The 25104-nt window shown below is 46.1% G+C and overlaps 1 protein-coding gene across 18 annotated transcripts in view; it reads left to right on the plus strand.

Annotated features, from left to right (window-relative positions):
* Positions 1-14393, plus strand: part of SEC31A (SEC31 homolog A, COPII coat complex component) — a 45523-nt gene extending 31130 nt beyond the window's left edge. For 4 of the 18 annotated variants that reach the window (XM_064450389.1, XM_064450388.1, XM_064450398.1 and 1 more), the window contains 8 exons: positions 136-265; positions 1305-1661; positions 5125-5172; positions 6924-6982; positions 9118-9390; positions 9772-9891; positions 12810-12881; positions 13800-14393. In XM_064450389.1, the coding sequence (XP_064306459.1) occupies positions 136-265; positions 1305-1661; positions 5125-5172; positions 6924-6982; positions 9118-9390; positions 9772-9891; positions 12810-12881; positions 13800-13979 (1239 nt within the window). In that variant the 3' untranslated portion in view covers positions 13980-14393. Of the gene's footprint in view, positions 1-135; positions 266-1304; positions 1662-3585; positions 5077-5124; positions 5173-6923; positions 6983-9117; positions 9391-9771; positions 9892-12809; positions 12882-13799 lie in introns of those variants that run through there. The other 14 variants (XM_064450394.1, XM_064450400.1, XM_064450403.1 and 11 more) reach the window with 8 other exon arrangements.
* Positions 14394-25104: the final 10711 nt, after the last annotated feature.

Below are 25104 nucleotides of genomic sequence, written 5' to 3' on the forward strand. Positions count from 1 at the left end.
TTCCAGGGAATGATGTTTCAGGCCTTGAAATGTGAACTGATCATTTTGTTACAGTTTTCCTTCAGCACTGCATTACCATTGCTGACTAAATCCTATCTCTCCCTACCCTTTATCCTGCAATCTTTTTTTTTACAGGGGGACAACCCACCTCCTCCAGGGTTTATTATACCAGGTGCCGTTAACCCTAACATGCCACCACAGCAAGCCACATCTTCCAATTACAGCATGTACTCACAAGCAGGGGCCCGGCCAACGTACCTGCAGAGTGAGTAGCAGCAGCTCCCCTCTCCCTCCCACCTGGATGAGCCAGCCAGGTGATGAGGCTGCATTTACTTGGGGATAGCCAGTCCCCTCTTTGGGGTTGGGAGGGTTCAGACGAAGCTAGTTCCATGCTTGTTGGGGAGAAAAAAGCTCATGAGATGACATCTGAGGATAGTAATTTCTTGGTGGGGTCCAGACATCAGGCACCCTCTGTCAGACACCATCTCCTCTGCTGAGAAGGTGTCTGCCCACAGCTTAGATTCACTCCTCAGCTGGCCCTTCCCAAGTGTGTGCTAGGGTCAGAAATCCACCAGTGTGAGTCCTGAAGAAGCAGTACGGGCCTGGCAAAGAGGGACCCATCTCATCTGTGTGTGGCTGGGCCGTCCAGTTCTCACTGGGACTCCATGAAGATGGGAAAGAGGATGAGGAGACAAGGGCAGTAGTAGAGGTGAGTGAGGAAGCAGGCAGAGCACTGAAACACTCAAATCAGGGGGCTGAAAGTACAGGCACCAGGAGGAAAAATGGATGTAGATGAGCAGAGCAGAGAAGAGACAGTGAAGTTAAGCTGCAGGGCCCGCAGTGAAAGGCTGTGAGCTTACATTCACTTCCAGAGACTGCTGTTCACTTCCTTGGCCTAGGCTTTCCCTTTGTGCAAACCTGGAACAGGGGTTTCCCTTCCCTGAGAGGCACTGTGAGGATTGCAGTGGTCCAGAAAACATCCAGAGCAGCAGCATCCATGTGCCCCAGCCCCACCCTGAGTGGCATGGTGGCTCTGGGCCGGAGAGTGTGGGGGAGAATAGGAGTCCATACAACCAATGCAGTTCTTTCTCTGGCTCCCCGCTCCCAGTGGCAGGCTGAGGTTTTGAGCAGTCCTGCAAGTGCAGCCAGAGTTGTGGGAGCCAGTATTTGGCTGGACAGGTAAGTTGTTTGAGGGGGAAGAGGCAGGAGGAGAGGAGATTCAGGTGGAGACGAAGCAGAGGCAGATGAATCCTGCTCCTCTGTTATGAACTCACTGACTCAATGTCTTTTCTCCCTCTTTGTAGTGTATCAGGCTGCACAGCAGTACTCTTGTGGAACAGAGGGACCAGCTCTCTATCAGCCCCAGCAGCCTATAGCTGTCCCTGCTTCAGCCTCTTACCCGAACCCTGCCCCTAACACCACCCCTTCCTACCTGCCCTCTGCCACTGCCCACTCAATGCCCTCCATGCTGTACCCTGGGCAGCCTCAAGTCTCCCCGACAAGCCTGAATCCCATCTCTTCCTTCCCTCTTCCTTCTTCTGGCGCATCCTTTCAGCATGGCAGGACAGGACCTCCAGCAACTTCTGTGGCTTATGCATTACCTACTGGACCAACAGGTACTCTGCCTGCAGCCAGTGACCTTCCTGCATCCCAGAGAACAGGTCTGCGCTTGGACTGGGGTGGGGCAGGCAGGGGGAGGGAAGGGTTTGCTCTATTACTCAGCTAAATATGCACCTTTTCTTTGTGACTGCTCTGTACAAAGTTTGCTTGTGCTTAGAGGTCAATTCAAAGCATTTCTAAAACACATCATCTTCCCTGTGCATCTGGCGTTGATACGGCCATGTTGCTGCAGTGAGCACTTGATGAGCAGCGTGAGCAGTCGTCTTTCTCTTGCAAAACAGACCTTGCCACAAACACAGAGCTTTTGTCTTGCCCAAGACAGGGTGCTACAGCATTGTCTTTTTATGAGGCTGTCATATATACTGTGGATGGATGGTGGCACAGTTTTAACCTTGTGAGGCTGCCATCAAAACCTCTTATGAGGCTGGAGAGCAAAATACCAGAATGATCAAGTTTTCCTAGCTGCTGCAGAGATGATGATCCCAATTCTCCTCACAGAATAATTTTGCAGATATAATTTGTCCCTGGTCTGTGAGCAGCATTTCAAGGCTGGGATTGGCAGCGTATTTAATTCAAACAGCATTTCCTGTGGCATCAGTTCTACCATTATTTTTTTTCCTAACCATTTAGTGCAATGGGATTTACTATAGCTGTGAATGCCTTAAAAGATAACTAGAAGTGATTTAGAAATGCTTTGACATGTCTCTTTCATGAATGTTAATCAAAAACATGTGTGGCTGACATAAGAGCATGTTTGAGCACGTACTGTGAGAGCATTCACTGAGGTGGGACTTGGTGTCTCCTTGTGACTGCCTGCATGTAACTGTTTGCCATGGGATGGTGACCTCGCTTATTGTAACAAACCTGTCTCTTCATTTAGCGCCCTGTGAAACAACAGCTTTGCATATGTCAGACTGTGCAGGAAGTATGAGCTGTCCTTTTCTAAACCTGGGCATAAACATACTTCACATCCAGGTGGTCCAGCTGGAGAGTCAAGGACCAGACCTGGGAAGCAGGAGCAGAGGGAATGTTATGCAGGATTTGAGATATGTTCCAGGGATGCTGACTCTGCTGGCAGGCCCTAAGGACTGCACTGTGACTCCCTTTCTTCTTTTAAAAGTCTGTTAGGGGTGATACAGTGCAGAAAAAGCATAATTAGTGTCTTTGTGTTGGCAGCAGCAGTCCTATGAGTGGTACTCCTGGCATCTGTGAGGCTGGGCGCTCACACCTTTCATGGCATTGCCTTTACAAACACAGTTGTGTTTTGGGGAGAAATGGTCTTTAGCTCTGTCAAGAAATAGAGAGGACTGGTGTAGGGCAGCCACCAGGGCTGCAAGAGGAGAAGACGCCTTTTCTCTCCGTCCTGCAGCCAGATTCAGTGTCTTCTGTTCCTGGAGATGCTGTACTGTGACCTCTCCTGACTGCATGTTACAGGGTATGTCAGACTCGTATCTCTAAGCCAGAGAAATTATTAAATTGGACAGAGGAAGAAGTGTTGGATAGGGTTCTAGGCCTGGGATGTGAAGCAGCACATCATAATGTAGACAGCATAGTTCCTGCATCTCCAAATAAATGCAAGGAATACGAAAATTGTTCTTTATCAATTTTACTACTATGCTTGTGCCACTGACAGGCACTTCAGATCTGTCACTTGCTAAGTTTCTTGCGTTAACAGCGAAGTAACATAGTCCATGTGGCGCACTCAGAGCAGGTGAAGCTCTGTACTCTGGACAATAGAAATTAGGGACATTAACGGCAACACCAGATGATTTGTAAAATTGTGTAATCCACATAGACAGTAGTCTAACACACCGTGCCTATGTCATTTTAATGTAAGTGGAATTGAAGCAGTCATTATCTGCATTGCCTTGCAAGATTTCCTTGCAAAATTAAAAGTTGTCCATGCTAGGCTTTTTATAAAAACTTCCTGAGAACTGTCAGTGCTGCTTGTGTTTTTCCCAGCAGCTGTGGTGAGAAGGCAGCCAGTACAACCTTCAGAAACCCGAATGCGGGCATCACCTCTGATTCCTGGCAAACACCAGCCTTGGGCTGAAATGCAGGGGTGGACTCCAGGGCACAGTGAGGTGCCAAGGCCAGGTGGCTCATGCATGTGGGTTGCTGGGACGCAACTGCTGCCTGCAGCTGGAGAACTGTGGAAAAAAGATAAGAGGTATCTGAAGAGCACACTTTTCCAATTTTTAGATTACACCATTCAAAAAACATATAAACAAGAAGAAAAAAACCTTGCTTTGTAAATGCAGAAATTATAGTGTACATGCTTAACATGCTTAACCACCACCATATTTTCCAGAGTAACTGCATTGCTCATTGGCATGAGGTCCCATAGAACCAGAGAAGTCTGCAGCCAGTAGATCTCACCTGTAACTCTGAATGTTCCAGTGCGGAACAACAGCGATATTGATCTTGGCTTTGAAGTGGTGTGTTTGTGTGTGTGTGTGGTGATGATCTAGTCTGGGAACATCATGTTTCACTTTGCAAATGTGTAAGGGAGGAAGGAAAAAAGATCTCAAATTTCAGGTCCTGAAAAGCACCTGACCTTTGAACTGGCTTAGATTTAAAGATGCACTTAAAAAGAAACAGTTCTATGAATATCTTCTGTTTTAGGCAAATGCGTATAACATCAGTATGTTAAGTTGTGCTTGGAGCTTCATTAAGCAAGAAAAGCCCACGTTTAATTTCATTTTCAACCTATCTCACTTTGTTTTGCAATAGATCTTTGAACCTGCTTTCAAGGGTGTTTTAATTCTCAGAGTCTTGAATATTGTTCGAAATTGCGATAGAGCAATTCTGAGCTAAGGAAAGGGTTTGCACCAGAACTATAAGCGCATCAGACCAAACCCAGGGGCAGGAGTTATCACATCACCGATATTACTCTTCTCTTTGAAATGACGAAGGCTTTGTTGGCTGTTCTGCCATTTGGATTTGTTGCTCAGTCTGAGCAGGCAACGTGTCTTTTCACATGGCTGTAAAGCTGCTGTGTGAACATACCTTTTTTTTTTTCCCCCCCCTCACTGGGCTGGATGCAGTTGAGAGTGTGCCTTGATTTGGCATCCACCTTGAAGTCAAGTACTTTACGCATTTTCTGCAAAGCTTTCTGGAATGGTCAAATGATGGTGAGAAGATACGTTGCTAAGAGTAATGGTCTGTTGGCTGCACTGGCTGGTAGCAATAGAAAATGAGAACACAGGAAGAGATAAGAAAGTGGGCCGGGACTCTACAATATGTGTTAGGAACAACTAGAAACACTGATTTACTGCATGAAAAGTGCAATAGGCTTGTTTCAAGGGAAGGCAGACAAAAGCAGTTCCATGGGATGGTTTGGACAAATGACTAGTCTCTAAACTGGCATTGTAATTAGGCTTTTTTTTTTTCCTGACTTCTTGTGCTTATTGGAACTAAATCGCTGATCAAAACTTACAGACCAATTGTTTTATTGTTTTCAAAGAAAATCTTTTTTTAGTTCTCTGTGCATTTTATCTGCAGAAAGCCTACCAACTCAAGACCAGGCCTCTCCCTTCGCAGGTGAACTAGGTACAACCTAACCTGAGAATAATTACAGCCACTACATGAAATTAATTGAACAGACACCAATAATGCATATGTTCTTCAGCGAACGTTAAGTGCAATGCTGTTTGCCAGTTAGACTTTAATCAAATCAATTTTTAATTCCTTAATTAAAACCAATAACATATCTGGAGTTTTTAACCACAGAAACAAATGCTGGTTTTTCTTCTTTAAAGCAAATTATTCCAGGAAATTAACAACAGTAACAGTCTGGGAGATTTTCTTAACATGTTGCCATTATCAGCACTGCAGAAGTTAGACTTCCTAATCAGAAATACTCTGGAATTTTCTGGATGGGGAGGAACAGAGGAGCCCCTGGGGCACATGGCTGTTGGGAGATGGTACTGGCTGTGGTTAAAGAGAAAGCAGATGTGAAAGGGGTTTTAAACGGTTTTTCATTTACCCCTTTAACATGCTCTGGATGGGGAACTTGTTTAACAAAAGCTCAGGAGCAAATGAAATTTGAGACAAATTGAGCAAATTCTGCAGTGACATTAAGCTCTGCTGTCTAAGGTGAATTCATCATCTGCTAAGTTGAAAAACACTGTGGTGAAAAAGTCCATTGAGTAGGGATTTGGTGTTGTTGGCTTTTTATGGCTTTGTGCAATAAATCCTGATTACTCAGGGAGGCTGCACTAATGCTGAGATAAAATGCTGTGGTCCCAATTACACACACTCTGTGATGAGATGGGGAACTACTTCTAATGCATGAACGTGAGCTTTGGTGTACAAATCTTGCAGCTGCACAGTGTGTGCTTCCCTGGAAGAACAGAAGGTTTGGTACAGAACAACACCCTGGACGCAGAGTGAATCTGCTCAGGCATCCTCGGTGCTTCTTCCTGTTTCAAACCTGTTTTTGCCCTTGGTGCAAAAAGCTAGATTTTGCCACCTTGCTCCAGCAGCTCTGCTCTGCTTTTGGGACACAAAGCACCCATAAACATGCTGTAGCTGGCAGGGGAAACCTGCTTTTATGGCTATTTCGTGTCTCCAGGGTGGCTGGGTGAATCTGGCCTGAAACGTTTAAGGCTCCTGTTGCCTCTTATGCCTCTTCTTTCTGTATTTTCTTGCTGGGGAACATGTCTTAACTGTCACTTAGAAATCCATCCCAGTACACAATCGCTGCAGCAGCTTTTGGGGAGTGGATGCAGCTTAATTGGTGTTCTTATTCACCCATGGTTTCTGACATCTCTGCTGCTGATTAATGTTTATAATAATGTTACAGTGATCATGGAAAAAGTTCAAAACCAGTTCACATTTATTCTCATATGATACAGATAGGAGAAACTCTACACTGGTAACTGAAGCTGTCTTCACATACACAGTCTGTGTGGCAGAACTGTGTTTTGGGCATGGTAGGCAACTGCCTGCTGTTTTCAAAGGGCATGTCTGCTCAAAGTTTTTTTACCTCCAAGAGAAGTAGCTAATTTAAAAAAAAAAATAAATCAACTTCTGTCAAACTTGAGAACAGTTGGTCAAGATGCCAAACCTGCACAGTGGGTGCAGAGCCCAAAGGGTCTGATGTCTGGGGTATTGGGAGGCTTTGGCTGGCACAGGAGCTGTTCTGGCCCCTGGTGAAGGGCAGAGAAGCAGGCAGGTGAGAGTAGGCTCTGCCAAGTCCCTGCCAGTAGAGCTGTGGTGGGGAGCTGGCCCAACTGACTTGAAGAAGGTGTCACTGCCCTCCTCCGAGGTACTTAGTCTCTGTTTGCTTTCTGTCCCAGGGCCTCAGAATGGCTGGAATGACCCTCCTGCCCTGAACAGAGCTGCCAAGAAGAAGAAGGTACTCTAAGAAATCCTGTCTTGACACAACTGAGTGCTCACCACTTGAAAAGCAGTAACTTAAGCTGCTCCTGGGAGGCATGTTGGCAGAAGGAAAAAGAAGGGTTAGCAGCAAACAAAAAGCTGCACCTTGTGAGCAGAAATGGCCTTTATGCACATTGGAGAGATATTATCTCTCTCGAAATATTTAAGCCTCTGAAGAGATGGTGGCTTTTTGCTGAAGTTTTGGTTGTTAATAACAACATTGATCTTGGTTTGAGGGAAGAAAACGCCTTGGACTATTTTCAACTTCAGTAAAGCAGAGGTGTTTTGCAGGAGGTGATACTTACATGAAATGATGAGGCTGTGCAAGTTGTTATAGATTACTGAGTTTGCTGGAGCTGGAAGCAATTTATCCTGATGAGGGGTCTGACCCTGAGAGATCTGCTGAGAGTAAGGCAATTTTCATGATGGAGACAATGCGGTTTTGTAAAACAGATTTAGATTGCACTGGGGGCAGTTGGCACACAGCACAGTGAGCCTTTTCATCCCCTGGTGCTGCTGTAGTCTTGCATATCTCCGCAGCAGTCAGTGCCATCTGCTGCTCTCTGAGCGTGGTGCATTTGGGAAGCAAAGAATCAGTCTGGAGTGAGTAAAGTGTGGGGAGAAAAAAAATGGTTGGGGCAGGCAAGATAAGTTGTGGGTGAAGGTGAATGCAGAAGTCTTCTTTACTCTTTGGGTTTTAGTCTCTGCAGTTAAGATTAAGAAGCTTTTGGAGGATGGATAGCGGATGCTTTGTGCCCCAGTGCTGGGACATTTACTGCTAGCATATTGCCTTTCAGGGCTTCCAGCTCTTAAGTAGAAGGAGGAAAATTGTCAGTGAGAATAAGTGCTGGACCTGAGAGCTCAAGAAGCAGCCTTCTGCAAACAGGATTTTTGCTGCTGCTGTGCATGTGTGTCACAGCCAGAATTTCTGCCATAGCCAGGGCTTGAGGGTTGGCTGCCTTCTAAATGAGGAGGAATGTTTGTTGCATTCCCTGTTGGGTATTTAAGAGACTTCTGTCAAAACATCTGTTTGTTTCCCTTATGTCCACTATATGAGGGTGTGGTTTAGGATATTATAAAATTACTCACCACATGAGCTATTTAAAATAGAAGGTCTGGCATTTCAAGCTGCACCATAATTAGCAACTGTTTTCCACCTAACTAAACTTATCCAACACTCAGAAGTTTATTGCTCTTGATTCATTGCTTCTATAACTGAGTTTGGTACTGTATTGGGAATATGTTTCTTGCTGTCCCAAACCACTAGCTTAATTCTGGCATCATTCATTCAGGGAAGAATTCAAGGTTCCGTAATCTTTCCTTTTTTCCATGCACGCCTGAAGAAATGTGCACATTCCCATGGGAGCTCTTTCTTTTGTTTGGATTCTTGTACAGTGTGTAGTAGGGGCCAGTAGCTCATTTTGTTGTTTCCTGCCTCTACCAAATGTTTCTGAAACACCCTGCATACAGACTGGCAGTTGCTTAGGGATGAATCTGAAATGCTCTCATAATCTGTCTAAGCACAAACCTGTTTGCCAGAAGCTTAAAAGGCTTTCAGAAGCTTTATTGGTGCATGTTGCTAGCTGTGACCTATGTACTGCGTGGACAAAAATGTACACTTTAAAGTGAGATTAAAAAATATAATGATCCAATAGCAAGAATGGATGTAGGTGTGGGTTAGTTTCCATTAGTGAAACTCTTCTGTTAGTGCTGGTCTGCCAAACCTCTGTTTTGTGCCCTTAGCAGGGGAAGAGTGGCTCTGGTTTGAGGTGGTTGTAACTCAGCTTTTGTGGTCATGGGCAGGCTGGGCACAATGCTCCTGCCCTTTGTGGGCAGGAGGATAGGCAGAGCACACAGGACTGGAAACACTGGAGGATATTTCTTCCCTGGGGCATTTTTTACTGCGTAGCTGCAGCCAGAGGAATGAGTTTGTTTAGCCAGAGCGAAATCCTATATTGCCTGTCCCTGTTATTCTTACATCCTGGGGGCTCAGCGCTCTGCTTGGCAGAGCTCTCAGTTTCTGTGGGTTGGGAAGTCTGTAGGAGCTGGGTGTTGTGCTCTGCCTGCAGCCACCGAAGCATAAATGCACTGTTGTTTTGTTTTTTTCCCCAGGTCCCTGATAATTTCCTGCCCCCGGTTCCCATCACCTCCCCTATCATGAATCCACTGGCGGATCAGCAGTCTCAGATGCAGCAGCCTCCAGCTCCAGCACCACCCACGGGCACACCCAGCTTTCAGCCTTCGTACCTCCCCACAGGGCAGCCGGTGCTGCAGGGTGGCTACCCACCTGCTCCCCAGCCGCTGGGGCCATGCATCATGCCACCCACTGTTTCAAAACCCAGCATGGAGGGGGCACCTGGGGCCCCAATAGGCAATGCCATCCAGGTAACATAGCCCCAGCATTGCAGTTCTGGTTTGTATATCAGCAGAGCCTTGCAGGCTGAGATCCTGTTGTCAGGCATTTCTTGTACATCCAAAGTGTACTGCAGAGTTTATACCATGCTGGCATTTTGCTACTGTAATCTCCACCTAGACACTACCTTTTTACATTTAATACTCTAGTCAGTATGGACCAACAAGCTGCTTCCTTCTGCAACTTCACAGCTCTCAAGAGGGAGCGAAAGCAGATGCTCATGTCACCTCCACACACCCACAGGGAAGAAATAGGAGTTGTGCAAAGCTGGCTAATAATGCCACTTGGTTTACTTGAAAACAATACATGGTCACAGTGACCTGGAAAAGCTTCACCTGCTCTCTGTCTCTCAGCAGGTGCAGGCACTGCCCACGGAGAAGATTACCAAGAAGCCCATCCCTGAGGAGCACCTTATTCTGAAGACTGCATTTGAAGCTCTTATCCAGAGGTGCCTGCTGTCTGCCTCCGATCCGGTAGGTCTCTGTGGTGTTCTTAGAGTACCTCTTTGTTTGGGTGTATGTGCTGATACCTGCAGCACAGCTAGCCATCACAGCCTCTCCTGAGATAGCTTTCTCCTTCTAAAGGCTGCTTCAACCAGCCACACGCAATGTGTAGAAAAGCCATATGCCCATAGGATGTGGCAATCTGGGGCCGGAGTACAGCCCAGCTGCCTGAGCACTTTGAATCTGGTCCTTAGAGCCCTCAGCATGGTGCTGTTTGGAACACAAAGCACAGTGGTGCTGTTTATGGGCAGGGAATAAACCTGTCACAGCCCTCTCTGCTGCTCCCTTCTAAGGAGGAGGGTTGGACTTGGTTACAGTTGAGGTTTGGATGTTGGTCGTTAAAAATATTAAATAAATTAAAAATTCTAAAAACCTTCAGGAAGGGCTGTCCTTTCTGTCACCTGACTGTGGAGGCATGCCCTGTACATTTGCTTAACTGCATCTTAGAATTCAAAGCAGGAAGCAGCTGGTATTATGCCAGGTCTGAGCTGAGGCTCACATATGTGAGTACATGCCTTAGGTTTTGATCTGTCATTTGTGATTCCTGATAACAAATGCATTTCAGAAGGAAATGATCGGTAGCAGAGAAGTGGAAGATTATGTATGAGCTTTAACACGACCACTGGAGTTGGATAGGAAAAACATTTCCTGTGGCAGTCAGTATTTTGTAAATGAGCCATCTGTCTCAAAGCTTCTCATTTATTTCCAGTGGTCAGTAAATAACATGCTACCACAAAGCCCAGATGCTGACTGTTCAGCTCGTGCCTGCTGCATGTTGAAAGGTGGATGAAGACAGGCTGGTGGTGTGCAGAGGGCTTTGTGCATTAGATGTGCTTGGTCAACAGCACAGACTCACATTCCTGTTCCTGGTGACTGGGAGCTGAGCTGTCTGAGGGCTCTGTCGCAGTGGCTGTGGGAGTATATTGGGCATTTGGTGTCACTTCTGTCTTATCCACTGTACAATTTCAGCTGGCTCCGTAGTTTAAATTTGACATTTGCATGTATGTACTCTTCCTTTTCCCTGTGGGTCTCAGCCCAGCAGTTTCAGGGTGGACTCACCTGCACACTTCTTTACAGAAGCTTTTTGAGGCCATAGCCCTTTCTTTGGACAGACCTCAAGGTTTGGTAGCATTTGATCACTCAGAATCCTTCCTTTAAAGGTTAGGCTGTAGAGTACAAGGACAGAAGCCATATACTGCATGGACCCTTTGACCTTTTCTTCCTCTGAGTGCCCCTTCTCCCAGACACACAAAGAAGGCAGAAGCATTCAGTTCACATCTGCACCCAGGGATTGCTGCTTCTGCTCTGCCAACACATTTTGCTTGCTTCTTTTTAAGTCTCTCTCATTTTCTTAGGCAGACCAAGCATTTCCAGTATACAGTGCTGAGAGACGCCTCCCTGACTGTATACATCAGCTATTGTAAGAACAAATGCAGACACTGCTCAGTTCCTATGTTCCAAAGGGGAAAATTGGAACAGGAAGCAAAGAGTGAGGAGAACAATCAGTTTACGCTTCTTCCACCTAATTTCCTCTGGCTGGACAGATGTCTTGCTGTTTAGTAAACAGCAGTTTATTCCTCTTTGCCCTAGTTGGCCATCTGAAAAATGAAAATAGCATGTACACTTTTTCACAGGTTTTGAAACAAATGTTCTGAAATGGTATATCTGAGAGAGGTAGTCCAAAAGAATTAGCCAGTTTCTTATCTGTTCCTCCTGGAGTCATTTTTCCTTACTTGTCTCAGTTCCTTGACAACATAATTACGGCTGAGGGGTTTTCCACACATGGCCTGAGAACCACATGCTGTGTTCTCCTTCATGCCCTTTGCCATTTGAACACCTTTCCCTAACTTCTAGCACAACAGGCAGCCATCACTGTGTCTTTACCCCTGAGTTAGAGCATTCCCATATAGTTTGTTGTTTTCTCAATGGGCAATTATTTGACCCAGGGAAACTTTTCCATTTGCCAGGGGAAATGGCACTGTCCTAAATGAAGATGGATTGAGGTGCATACTGATTTAGGAGGAAGTTCCATTACTCTTGTGCACTGCAGCCATTTCTCCTGCTATTGAGCACCTTCCTTTTTGTGCCTCTTTAATTGTAACCTTGATGCTTTATTACTGTTTTATTATTCTGGGTTAAAATCTTCAATTTCTGTAGCTGTTTGTTTAAAAAAAAGTGGATAAAAATGCATCTCTCCAGCAGCTGCTGTGGCACTCCATGTGGAATATACTGGATTATTTTTAAAGCCTTTGGTGGCAAAACATCAGTGGGTGGTTTACTCTATAAAATCATGGAAGCATAAAGGATCTGTAAGGACAGTTTGGGTCCTTAGGCTATTAGTTTTTCTGTTGACAGTCAAAACTTAGAAACACCTCATTTTACTTATCACATAATGAAATAATTAGGATTTGCCAAAAACGATGACTGAGTTGTACACACTTGGGCTTCAGTGACTGCATGTGCCCTTAAGCTCTCACTGACGTTGCTGTATACTTGATTCCTGTAATAACTTTATCCAGCTATCATTATGCTTTTCCAGTGAACCATAGAAAAAAATTCAGGCTGCAACTCAGAATTCTGTCACTTTCCGTATCTGCTATTCCAGTGGGTTTTGCAAAAGACCAGTGGCTTTTTGGGATGCACCTCTGCAGTTCACTATTCTCTGTAGCTAACTAGAGTGGTTAGATGTGGAGAACTACAGTCATATCACGTGGTCTTTCCTAGCAAAATCGGGGAAAAAAGTACAGAGCAAAGAATTCAAATGATGTGTTAGGAAAATGTCGTTGAGAAGGGAATTTCATGTGCTGCATGGACCTCTCTGCAATGATATTGGGTCAGTATGGTGTTCTTAAAATCACTATGTTTTAATGTATTTATTTCTTTTGCAGCAAACCAAGAGGAAACTAGATGATGCAAATAAACGTCTGGAATTTCTATATGACAAACTTAGGGAACAGACAGTAAGTTCTGTATTATGGGTTGTTCCTTCCCATTCCCCATCAAATATTGCAGGTATGGCCAAGAACTTCGTAGGTGGTGTGGACCCCTCTGCAATACGTAACAAGTGCTAGTTCTTTCTTAGGAAACATGCTTCAAATATATTTATTGTATGCTTCCATGCATTTCCCATGGCTAGATAGTGCTTGGCACCAGTGCCAGATGTTAGTGTTTTAGGGTCATGTAATGAGTTTTATAATGCTGTGTAGGGACTATGCCGAGCTCCTTGCAGTAGGCACTGGGTGAATACATCCAGAGGGTCCCTGTCCCCAGCTTCTGGCAGAATGAGCCAACACAGCAAGTTCCCAGCAGGAAGTGAGACACATGCAGCTTGGGGTAAAAAAAAAAAAAAAACCCAGAAGATTTAGATGTTGGAGGCTTACTGACTTCACTGGAAGGCACATGTACAAGTACTTTTGAAGAGCCAGTAATTTTTCCAAAACCTTCCAGGAGGTCTGTGGCAGAGTAGACTGGATCTCTTAGACCTGTCTAATCCTAAGGTACTAATCCTCTCTTTATCAGGCCATCTTTGCTGAGCAATTAACTTTATCCCAAAGGCATAAAAGCTCAGTAGGTTCTTCATGTGCCGCAGTCTGTCACAGCAAGTCTCCCACCTCAGGGAATTGCATCCAGGAGCTGGCAGTGAAGGCTTGCAGGGCTTTGCAGTACTGCAGAGAAGGTACATTCTGGTTGAAGTCTGCTTACATACTTCCCAGTGACTGTTCCCAGTGTAGTGCAGCTCTGAAGATGGCTATCTTTAAAGAAACTAATTGCTGCACCTTCCTGAGGGCCACATGTTACACTCAGGATTTGTCTTTCTAGCACTAGTGTACACACTGTTTTTTCTTTCTGCTGACCTGCTTTGCCTGGCTTCCTTGCAGCTCTCTCCAACCATCATTAGTGGTTTGCACAACATTGTGAAGAGCATCGAAACCCGCAACTACCAGGAAGGACTGAACATCCACACGCACATAGTCAGCACCAGCAACTTCAGTGAGACCTCTGCTTTCATGCCCGTTCTGAAAGTTGTCCTCACCCAGGCCAACAAGCTGAGTGTCTGAAGTAACCCTGCATTCGCAAAGCCTTGACGGTTGCTTTTTTCCAAAGAAGTGCATGTCTACAGCAAACATGCAGGAAAAGGGACCAAATGCTAGTCCTTAAGGCATGTTGCAGTAGAGTGCTGACAAATGGCGTTACACTATCCCTGCAGAACACTTTGTTCTAGGAGGGCTGTGGAGCCCTGGTGCTTTTATTTTAATCCTTTTCCCATCCATAATGATTCTTCCCTACAAATAGTATATTCAATTGATGATGTCCCATATTGTCAATTTTTAGATGCATGTTATACTGCTGAACAGTGGCTTTTAATAACAAATATATTATACACCTATCTTGTTGTTTTATCAGACCCCAAAGCAGATTATTCCCTTCCACCCCACTGTTCCTTATCCACCAGATTAAAGAGTCTGATCGTATTATAAGTGTATTTGATCTTTCATTTTATGAAACTGCTTGGAGTTCTGTTATTAAAATTTACATGTTAAATAGCTCAATTTTGCACTAGGGTAAAATAAAGGCTAATGTGATATTTTCAATAAATGTTAATTTATTAAAATGTATTCTTATGAAGTGCAACTTAGAGCTTTTGAACCTGGAGTACAGTGGGACAGCTTTCTCTTGTGACTTAGGTGTGAGGATATGTTTTTTTTTCTTCCATGCTTATCACTAAAAGCTCCTTTTAACATTTATACTGAGAGATTTACAGTTCAAGGAAAGGTTTAGCAAGGAGTCTGAACACATCTGTGTGTAATTTAAAAGCTTAAGAGCAGAAATATAATCATAGAGGTCTTTTCCAACCTTTATGGTTCTAAGATCAAGTTCAACTGTCAACCTAACACTACCCTGCCCCCTAACCTCTGTCCTGAAGTGCTGTGTCTACACATTTTTTTAACATCTCTCTGGGCAACCTGTTCCAATGCCTGACCACTCTGGCCCAATTTGGTGTCATCTGCAAACTTACTGAGGGCACATTCAATCCCCTTGTCCAGATCATTGATAAAGACATTAAACAAGACTGGCCCCAACACTGAATGCTGGGAAACCCTGCTTGTGACTGGCTGCCAAGTGGATCTAGCTCCATTCACCACAACTCTGTGGCCTTGGCCATCCAGCAGTTTTTTACCCAGCAAAGAGTAACCCAGTCTAAGCCATGAGCTGCCAGTTTCTCCAGAAGAATGCTGTGGGAGACAGCGTCAAAGGCATTGCTAAAGTCCAGGTAGGTAACATCCACAGCCTTTCCCTCATCCACTAGCCAGGTCACCTGGTCATAGAAGATCAGGATGGTCAGGCAGGACCTGCCTTTCATGAAGCCATGCTGGCTGGGCCTGATCCCCTGGTTGTCCTGCACTTGCCTGGTGCGCACACTCAAGATAAACAGCTCCAGAGCCTTCCCCAGTACCAAGGTCAGGCTGACAGGTCTGTAGTTCCCCGGATCTTCCTTCCAGCCCTTCTTGTAGATGGGCATCACATCAGCAAGTTTCCAGCCATCTGGGATGACCTCCCCTGTTAACCAGGACTGCTGATAAATGATGGAGAGTGGCTTGGCGAGCTCCTCCACCAGCTCCCTCACTACTCTTGGGTGGATCCCCCGCAGCCCCATAGACTTGTGAGTGTCCAGGTGGTGCAGCAGGTTGTAAACTGCTTCCTCCTGGATTATGGGGGTTTATTTTGCTCCCCATCCCTGCCTTCCAGCTCAGGGGGCTGAATATCCTGGAGATAACTGGTCTGACTATTAAAGACTGAGGCAAAGAAGGCATTAAGTACCTCAGCCTTTTCCTCATCCTCAGTGGCAGTGTTCCCCACTATATCCAATAGAGGATGAAGATGCTCCTTAGCTCGCTTTTTGTTGTTAATGTATTTTAAAAACATATTTTGTTACTCTTTACAACAGTGGCCAGATTGAGTTCTAGCTGGGCTTTTGCCATTCTCATTTTCTCTCTGCATGACCTAACAAGATCCCTGTACAGGATCCTCTACAGGAGTCCAGGAAGGCTGGGCATTCTTCAAGAAGTCTTAAAGGCGCAGGAGCAGGCTGTCCCCTTGTGCCGCAAGACAAACTGGCGGGGAAGATGACCGGCCTGGTTAAACAGGGACCTTTTGCTGAGACTCAGGAAAAAAAGGGAGTTTACCACTTTTAGAAGGGGCCGGCACCAGCCTCTGAGCCATGTGTTAATATCAGGTGAGTTTTCCTGTTCCTTTCAGTGTTCTTCCCTACCACTGATGGGATTGAGGAAATCACTAGCTGTGCTACTGATCCTTCAATCACCCCAGTGCCCTGAAGTCCCTTTTGATCGCTTTTGGGCTTCTTTCTGCAACCTCATCACTGCCAACCTGCATAACAAACAGTGGGTAATAACCAGAGGGCCATACCAGACATGGGAGTTTCCTAGTAACATCTCTGACCTGAGCCCCAGGGAGGCAGCAGACTTCCCTGTGGGATGGGTCTGGTCGGCATATTGGGCCCTCTATCCCCCTCAGAAGGGAATCGCCTACAACAGCCTCCTTCTTAACAGGGGCAGCCATAATGCGCAGGGCTCACCAACTCTCCCTAGGCAACCTGCCCCCCGATGGACCTTTGCCTACATCCTCATTTGCCTGGCCCTCGAGTTCCAGAGCCCCATATCTGGTGTGTAAGGGCAGCTGGGAAGGTGAGGGAGGCCAGGAGGGGATTCACCTGCCACCCTGAGCAGGGACCTATTTCCATTCCCCCGTCTCTTAGGTCCCCTCCTTCTACTTGGTGACAAGAGGCTAGGGAACCCTCTGCTCTTTGTGGAGCCTCCATCATCCACTGCCTTGGTCTCAGGGACAGTAGGGTGCAGCTCCACCACTCCATCCTCCTCTCACACTCCCTGATGCTCCTTAACCTTTCCACTTCCTCCTTCACCTCTGCCACGAGGCAGAGTAGATCATCCACCTGGTCACACCGAAAGCAGCTGCTGTCCCTGCTGCCATCCAGTATGAGTGCCAGGCTCAGGCACTGCCTGCAGACAGAGACCTGGGCAGCTGCATGGTTGTGTGGGGGCTCCACCTGGGTCACCACAATCATTCTGGCAATGGCTTTCAGGCAAGTGGAAGCTATAGTTAGGGCCTCCCCTAGCGGGGGATGACTACTAGCTGAGTTGCCCTTTAAAGCCAGGAATGGGGCTGTGCCCTGCCCGCAGGAACTGCTGCACCATGCTCTGCTTGCCGTGCTCCTGGGGGCTGCTCTTGTGTGTGGTGGGATTTGGCTGCCATCACTCGTGCGCCCCCCACGCTGAGCCGGAGCTGCTACTGTCAGGAGGTCACTCCTTCCTGCTCTGGGTGGGGGCTGGGCTACCCTCTCCCTGTGCTTTTGCCTTCGTGGTTTGCTGCTTTAGGAAGGGTCCCCTGGTGCAATCCTCTGCTCCGGAGCCCTTCACTTCTGTGCAGAGAGGTTTAAGACACTGGTACAGAGACACGGACATTTACTGTGTAAACAAGGTGAGAATTGTTTCTTGCAGTCCCCTGAACCTGGAGATCGCTGCCTCTGCTGCACTGCTTACCACTGTGAGGGCATGCTGTGCTGTGAAAACTGCATGCTCCTGCTGGCCATTGGCCAATTGGGTCGGATGAGACACAGCACAGTGTCCTTTCCTGTGGCACAGCTGGAGTTGGCTTTAAGTTTTAAAAGCTTGAAATAGTGTGCCACGAATAGCAAGTATGTCTAGGAAGAACAGTAGTTGGAAGAAATGTCCAGGTTTAAAAAAAAAAAAAAAAAAAAAAAGGGGGGGGGCAGTTTTGCCTGAAAGCTACCTAAAATATCGGTGCCTGTGGCATGTAGATTTGGCAATATATACTGCAAGAAATGTTATAAATAATAATGTAAATCACTACTGACTTTGGTGACTTAAGCTGATTATGAGTTACAGATTTTTCAGGCAAAGTAGTTCCATTCCTCTGACAAAATTAAACTTAATTTTATTTCCTTTCCAGAATTTTCTGACCTCACGAGCTCTTATAATGGGTGAATTTAAAGCATCAATTTGGCATTGCTTTCTTTCAAGGGATTAAAAACCAGCTGGAGTTATTTTCTTTCCCTTGATCTAGGTTACAGGTTTCTAAGCATTGTTGTAAGTAGATTGTATTCTGCTCCTGTCATTTGGAAGGTTTGCAGGTATCCTTCTTTATTCATCCATGCCCTTAATAAAAACCCCTTACCCAGTAGGCTCTGGTATTGGCTGAATCACATAAAAAATGTAGAAGTATGTTAATGCTGCCAGAAACTGGTAATAAGAGGCAGTCTACCTCAGTGGGAAAAATATTTAGGTCACCAGCCCTCCTCCTGATTTCTGGGACCACATTGTCTAGTAAATATTTCACAGCACCTGCCAACACAGATGTGAATAGTAACAGCTCGGTGTGCTCCACCTTTCTTCCCCCAGGACTGCTTTCTGCAAGCTTGGAATGAAATGCTGGGGCCCACATAATGGGGAAGGCAGGAGGAAAGAGGCTGCACAGAAGCAGAAATGTTGCCATCTGCAGCAAAAACAGAATTCAGATAGCTTAGTACCCCAGAATCTCTGCACATGTGGAAAGGACTGCTGCACTGAACCTCGGAGCAAACTGGGCATGATCTGGCCAGAGAAACACAGACCCTTGTGTCTTGATTCAAGATAGGAAAAAACAAATTTTAAAAGCAAGAACACATTCAAAGGTAAACAGGAATTAATAAAAAAAACCTCAGTGGGGTGAAAAGCAGGTGTGCTGGTCTGGCCTGATGTTTCTATGATACAAAACGAAAGCAAAAGAGGATGCCAGTACTTCAGGGCCAAACTGGCGGGTGGGAGGTGCTGTGAGAAGGCTAGAAAGGGAATTCAGAAGCTGCTCTTACATATGCTCTCACTGAGTGCTTTTGGGAGTACTCCTGGACAAGAAGCCGGAGTGGTGGCAAGCAGTGCTTGTGGAGGGCGTGCAGATGGTCCACAGTTTGTGAAGCTGGCTGTTTCTGGCAGTAACAACTGGGGAGACTGACAACAGTGACAGACATGGGATGCGCTCCAGTAAGTGCAGTATAGAGGGTTGTGAGCAAAAGCATTGCTGTAAATTGGAAGCTCATAAGTTGGGAATGAAAGGAGCAGCAGGACCTGAGAGGATTAGCTGGGAACAGCCCCTCAGTACTATGTGGCTTTGTAAAAGCCAAGAAACGCTTAATGGAATTGCACAAGTCTTCGTGAGACTTCCATCCATGTAAAACAGGATGCCAAGTGAGAAGGGACTCTGAGGCAGGCAGATGTTGGGGACTGAAGAGTTTGTTTAATGGGAAGAGACTAAATAAACTTAGCTTTGCTCATCTAGTGAAAAGTACAACGGAATCAGGTTGTTCAGAGCTAAAGAGCAGTGTTAGCATGAGAACAAATATGCTATGAGCTGATCATGAATAAGCTTGATCTGGAAACTGCAGTTGTCAAAAATGAGACCGCATGATCAGAGAGAAACACTGGTTTTTTGAGGTGATAGTATCCTTGGGTGGGTGATGTTGCACCACCAGCCTGGACATTGAATGTCAGCAACAGAGTAACCTCGCTCGCCTTGCTGAAAGGAAAGCTGTCCTCTGCCTCGGACATCCTCAGGAGCTCAGGACCAGAAAACTGTCCTGCCCAAGTACATAACAGGAGTGGATGCGAAAGCCTGCTACTTCTGTCCTGAGAGCAGCTGAGATGAATAATAGTGGTTAATCAGTTATGCTGCCGTCTGTTCATATCTTCAAGGAATGCCAAGCAATTAGCCACCCATCTGACATTATAAATGCCAATGGCCATCTTTGGTTACAGAAGGCAACGAAGCCCTGCCAATTTAAGCTGGTAAAAGAATTTGGCCCCAAATAGCCTAATTTTGATCTCACTGAGTGAGAAGATATTTATACCATGGCATTAACACCAACAAAACTACTCCTCTTTGCAGCCACCCAAGGCTGTAGAATTATAATAAAAAGGGATGGAAGGAAATTCAAAGATGTAATCTATGGCAGTGTGGGTGTTGTCCAACAGCAGCTGACACAAGGAGGTATCTTGCTACTTCAGCTATCGCCATCCAGGCAAAAGCACCAGTAGGACAGTTTGTGGGAAAGGGCAGTGTTAATGCAGTTCACTCCTGCTGCCAAGGCAAATAAGTGAGGATATAACAGGGGCAGCACTGCAGAGCGGGCTGACTATGGACAGAACGTCTTAAGTACTTGAGTGAAAACCTTTTTCTGCCTGTAAAGCACTGTAATGGATTTACCTTGGTTTTGCTGGCAGAATTCAAAGGTCAGCATTAGACATGGATGTTGGAGATTGTCTTTTAATCATTGCAGCATTTCTAGCCTGTGCAATGTTTACATCCGATTTGTTCTGTGTTGTGCCTTGTGGATAACATAGTTCCCTAACATACAGATTGAGAATGTGAGTTTACTGTTTGGTAACCATGTTTTCTCTGCCCAGAAGGGAGCATATGCTAGACTGACTGGGCTATTGAGAGAGAAGGGAGGGGGATCTTGCTGCCATAGCTGTTTCCCCAAAACAGTGTGGAGGGGAGGGGGAATGTTTTGGGAAGCATGGCAGAGACAGCATGCAGAGCACATGCAGGCTCCCCTCAGCTTTGTCCTCACCCTCACCACCATGCTGGTCCTTTGCTTCAGCAGCACAATCCCTACCATGTCATTAGCCTGGCTGGAAACTCTGTTATGCCTGAGGGGGGGAAAAAGGAGTCAGATATTTCCCTCCACTGTCCCCCCCACCATATCTGCAATCCCACATGGCTCCTCACCCATAAGGTTCATTGTTCTGAGCCACATTAAACATCCATTGCAAAGACAGGGCAGCATGTATAGAGCCAGGCATGGCTCAAAGCTAAAGGGAAAAACAGGTGTATATGGCCAAATGTCTGCCACTGACTGATTCTGCCTCCCCTGCAGGGGATGCTGAGCATGCTCTTGGGGTGCCTGGTGCTGAACTGAGTCGGTCAGCCTTGAACAAGAGCCAAGGCCACTGTCAAACTATACTGAGAAGTGTAATAAATAATGTACTGATACCGGGGACAGTTTCAACATGTCCCATCTAAATGGGGAGGCTCAGGGTAATCTCCCAGTCTTGACTTGCTGTATGCTGAGTTGGTCATTCCCATGTTTCCTCTGTCAGTCCTGCAGATCAGACACACATCACCAAATGGCCAGGCAGGGTGTATGGGTACATTTAATGCAACCCTCAGTCAAAAGAGGCCAAACCAATCAAAATTCCTACAAGCTTTAGAGCTGCAAGTTAGCCAGAAGAGAGTCTGATTAAAAGTGGGTTTATTAAGGAGCACCCTAAAAAGGCAACTGCAGCTGACCTCACCAGTAACTCCGTGACTGCATGGACAGCACAAGGTAGACTTCTTGGAAACCTGTTGCTCAACTTCTTTGCTAGGTACACAAGAAGCATTTCAATACATAAGCATTGAGCACATATTTCTTGTCCCTCTGATGTTTTAGGCTTTGTTTTCTATGCCACCTAAGGCCTTCATTTGAACAATGCTTTGGGGGTCATTACTTCATTTTACATGGCAAGAGGAAAGGAAAAACTAGGCCACTCCTGTCAACATTTTAAATAGCTCTGTATTGAAATGTGATGGGGGCAGGCAGCAGCAGCATTAAAATAATACTCAGTGTGTCCTCATGAACTGTTCGCTACCTTTCATCGTCTCTGCCCTCTTTTCTTTCTTCCAGGTGGACAATTCTAGAAGAATGTTAAAATACATCAAAACCAATCTTGGGTTTAATTATATACTGTCTACTGATTCACTTGCCTCAGGAGGTGTAGTTAGTAATTAATCCGCAGTGCAGACTAATGTGTTTTGTACCAATATCACTCAGAAAGCTGCTCTCCTCTGGGTCCAGGTCCATGTCCCTAGCAATCGCCCATCAGGAGTTGAAGCCAGTGCAGTGCAACAAGCTGTTAGAGCTGGTGTCTGCCTGCCTCCCCCTGCCATGCTGCTTTCAAACACTGGCAAGGACCTCCTTCTGAACTCCTTTGTGTGGCTTTCTGAAGGCCAAAAGTGGTAACATTTCAGGTCAAATAACTAAGGAAGGACAAGTAAATTCTGGAGCTATACAATGTTAGAGCTCAGTTTTTGCTATGTATCTTAAACCTTTGTGATAATAAAAAATTGTAAAACTCTGTCTAAGACATTGCAAAGCCTTTCAAGCCCTTTGCAGCCTCATCTTGAGAGTACCGTTGCAGCCTAACTCACCTCAGTAAGGCAAAGAGCCCCTAGGTCTCATGCTATTTAGCAGGAAGGCTTTTTCATGGGATAGACATCACCCCGACAGCTGCTGCTGCCCGCCTGTGTGTTACTACGCAGAGCACAGCACAAAAGGCAGGGGCCGGTCACAGGTTTAAGTAGATGCCCCTGTGCTACCCTCTGCAAAGTGAGAAATAAAACCGTATTTTCTCTGTGGGGCAGTACCTAACTCCAGCAGCACCACTGGATCCCTGCAAGTCCACGATGTTTTCAACTGGAATAGGAAGCACCACAAGATTTAGGTCTTTGTCCTTTGTTCTTGCATTGGTTATATGACACACAGTTATGTTGGTGGAGAGTAACCTGTAACTTCCTCTCTCCCAGCAAGGCAGATGATTTTTTGCCTGTCCCCATCAGCAGTGGGAATTTACCAGTGAGATATTTACACCATAGGCAGCATTTCTCACTTCAGTGCAGATGATGGATGAGCCCTCCTTCACCAGTGAGGCTGCAAAAGAATGTGCATTCATTCACTTGCAGAGTGCACTGAAGCAATGCTCAAAGCCTGCACCTACCTGTTAAGCAACCTGGTGCAGCATGTCAGCCAGGTTCAGAAAGGCAGCCTCTGTCCCGGGGGGATCACACGCTTGCATGCTGCCTGCAAGCAGGTTTGAGCCTGTAGTCCGGTCCTCTCACCCATCAGTGAGATGTGAGACAAAAAGAGTGAGACTCATTTGAAGTTAGCTTATAAGAGAGCACCAAGGGGTACTTGGTATGTCACCCAGACCACAGCTAAATGTCAGATGCCTCTTTCACCTGCACAGAGAGGCATTATTGCAGCAAAGGAGGCCAAATTCAGTGAGCCGACAGACACGCATGACAGTGGAAAGTCCAGCTGGGATTGCCAACAAAGGCAAGATGTGCAGAGAAGAAACACTGCCTTGAGTTCTCATTTCCAGTGTGTCTGCAGTTACTACACCTTCCCCATTAATTGCATCAGACAAAACCAAGTACTTTCCAGATTTCTAAACTACACTCAGGCATTTTTTTTCAGCCTTGCACTTCCTTAGCTTTTAAAAATAAGAACCCTGGAGTGGGTTCATATTTTGGGTTGGGTTGGTTGGAGTGGGTTTCTTTTCAGCTAAGAAAATCTCCGTTTGTGTTTGTTGCTGTTTTGGTCGCAGCTCCTCAGGTTTCTTCTCTAGGTAATTCTGTCTCACTGAATGTTTCCCAATATTATTTTTTACCAAGGGAAATAGGAGTCAGATTTGCAGAGTCTTTACTTTGCATCTCTGGGTACTAGCAAGATCTTAGTTGGCAGTCCACATCTCTGTCTGTGGAAGGTAGTCCTGACATCATGATCTGCTTAGCCAGGTACCTTCATAAAAGAGAGATGTTTTCACAGCATCATGTCCCAAAATGTGCTGCTGCCCAGAGCCCCTGCAGTGATCCTGGGATAAACGCTGACACTGTCACTGAAGTGCCACTGCCTGAGCAGTGATTTCTAGGGTCAGGTGAACAGTGATGGGCTCCACTCATGAGGAATGACACTGTGCAATGACACTCTCAAAGGGGTACCTTTGGCCTGGCTTGGGCTTCATCTGCTCCTCCACTGGGACCAGCAACTCCATGAGCTGGACCCCTCTGGTCTGAGGTGGGCTGGGGTGTCCCCCTTCCTGTTTGGCTGCTGCACTTGCCAAGGTTTTCCTGCATGCAATGAGCTTTGCTAGGACAGGGGCATGAGGCCTTTTGCTTCACAGAAGATACCTGACAGTGTCACCCTGGGTATCATCAGCACTCCCTGCACCCAGAGGGCATCCAGCCACAACAGAACATTATTCATTTCACCTTTGTTCATCTGCTTTCCGTGCTGTGTTGGCTACTGTGGAAATAAACTGCTATGAACTGGAGATAAAAGTAGGATATGAAACTTACAGTACTTTGTGCAAAGGTAACATCACACTAATGCACACTAGTGGCAGAGGGAGCCTTCACAGATTCATTCATCAGTGACTCAAATTAGTTGGAAATCTTATAAAGCAGTGTCCATGTGTGTTTTCCTCTTGCCAGGCTGGCAGGGATGTTTGAGTAAGGCAGCTGCTAGGTTTCAGTGCCACTTGCATCTGTGTGAGCATACAAGACTAACATCTGTCCCGTGCCATGCTTTAATAGCCTGCAGAAGCCAGGTCAAGATGAGTGCTTTCATCCTGCCTTTCCAAAGAGTCGTGCTCCCCAGTCTTCTTATTTCCTTGCTGCCTGGTAGCACTCCCATTTCACTCACCCTGAGCCTTGACCTTCCTCCATTAAATACTCAGGGCAACATACCTGCATGAGACGCAGTGGGCAGAGGTGAGCTTGGGCTGTGTGTTTTGCAAAGCTGAGTGTCACCCACAGTGTAGTGCACCCAGCAGCAGCTGGGGAGCAGCCAGTGTGTAAGGTGTGGGGGCTTCTTTCTGCTCTCAAACACTGAGAGATGGAAAAGTCATGAAAGGATGGGGTCCTCCCTGTGCCTTTGTTGCTCCCTCCCTCCTGTCCTCCAAGAAACATTTAAAACTAAACAAAATGCATTGCAGGCAAATGTGTTATCTGGACTTAGCATCTGGTTCTCACCTAATGACTTAAACCCTCCATACACTGCTTGTACAAGATGTTCCATGCTCCTCAGCAGGTGAAGTGCCTCACTAGTAAGTGAACTACTTTCTGCCTGCTGCTCCCCTGCCTACCTGGGTCATCCTTCTGTCTCGGGTCAACTCACCATTAACAAACCCCACTTTGGCAGACCGAGTGATACAGGGTCCTTCCTCTCCTGCAGCAGCTTGCAGTGGGAAGCTGTGGCAGCACAGGTGGAGCAGCATCCCCGGGAAATCACATCTGAACACTGAAAAAATACTCCATCTGTGGTGGGACAGAGTA

This window comes from Phalacrocorax carbo, chromosome 4 (assembly GCF_963921805.1).
Source record: "Phalacrocorax carbo chromosome 4, bPhaCar2.1, whole genome shotgun sequence".
NCBI classification, from domain to species: Eukaryota; Metazoa; Chordata; class Aves; order Suliformes; family Phalacrocoracidae; genus Phalacrocorax; species Phalacrocorax carbo.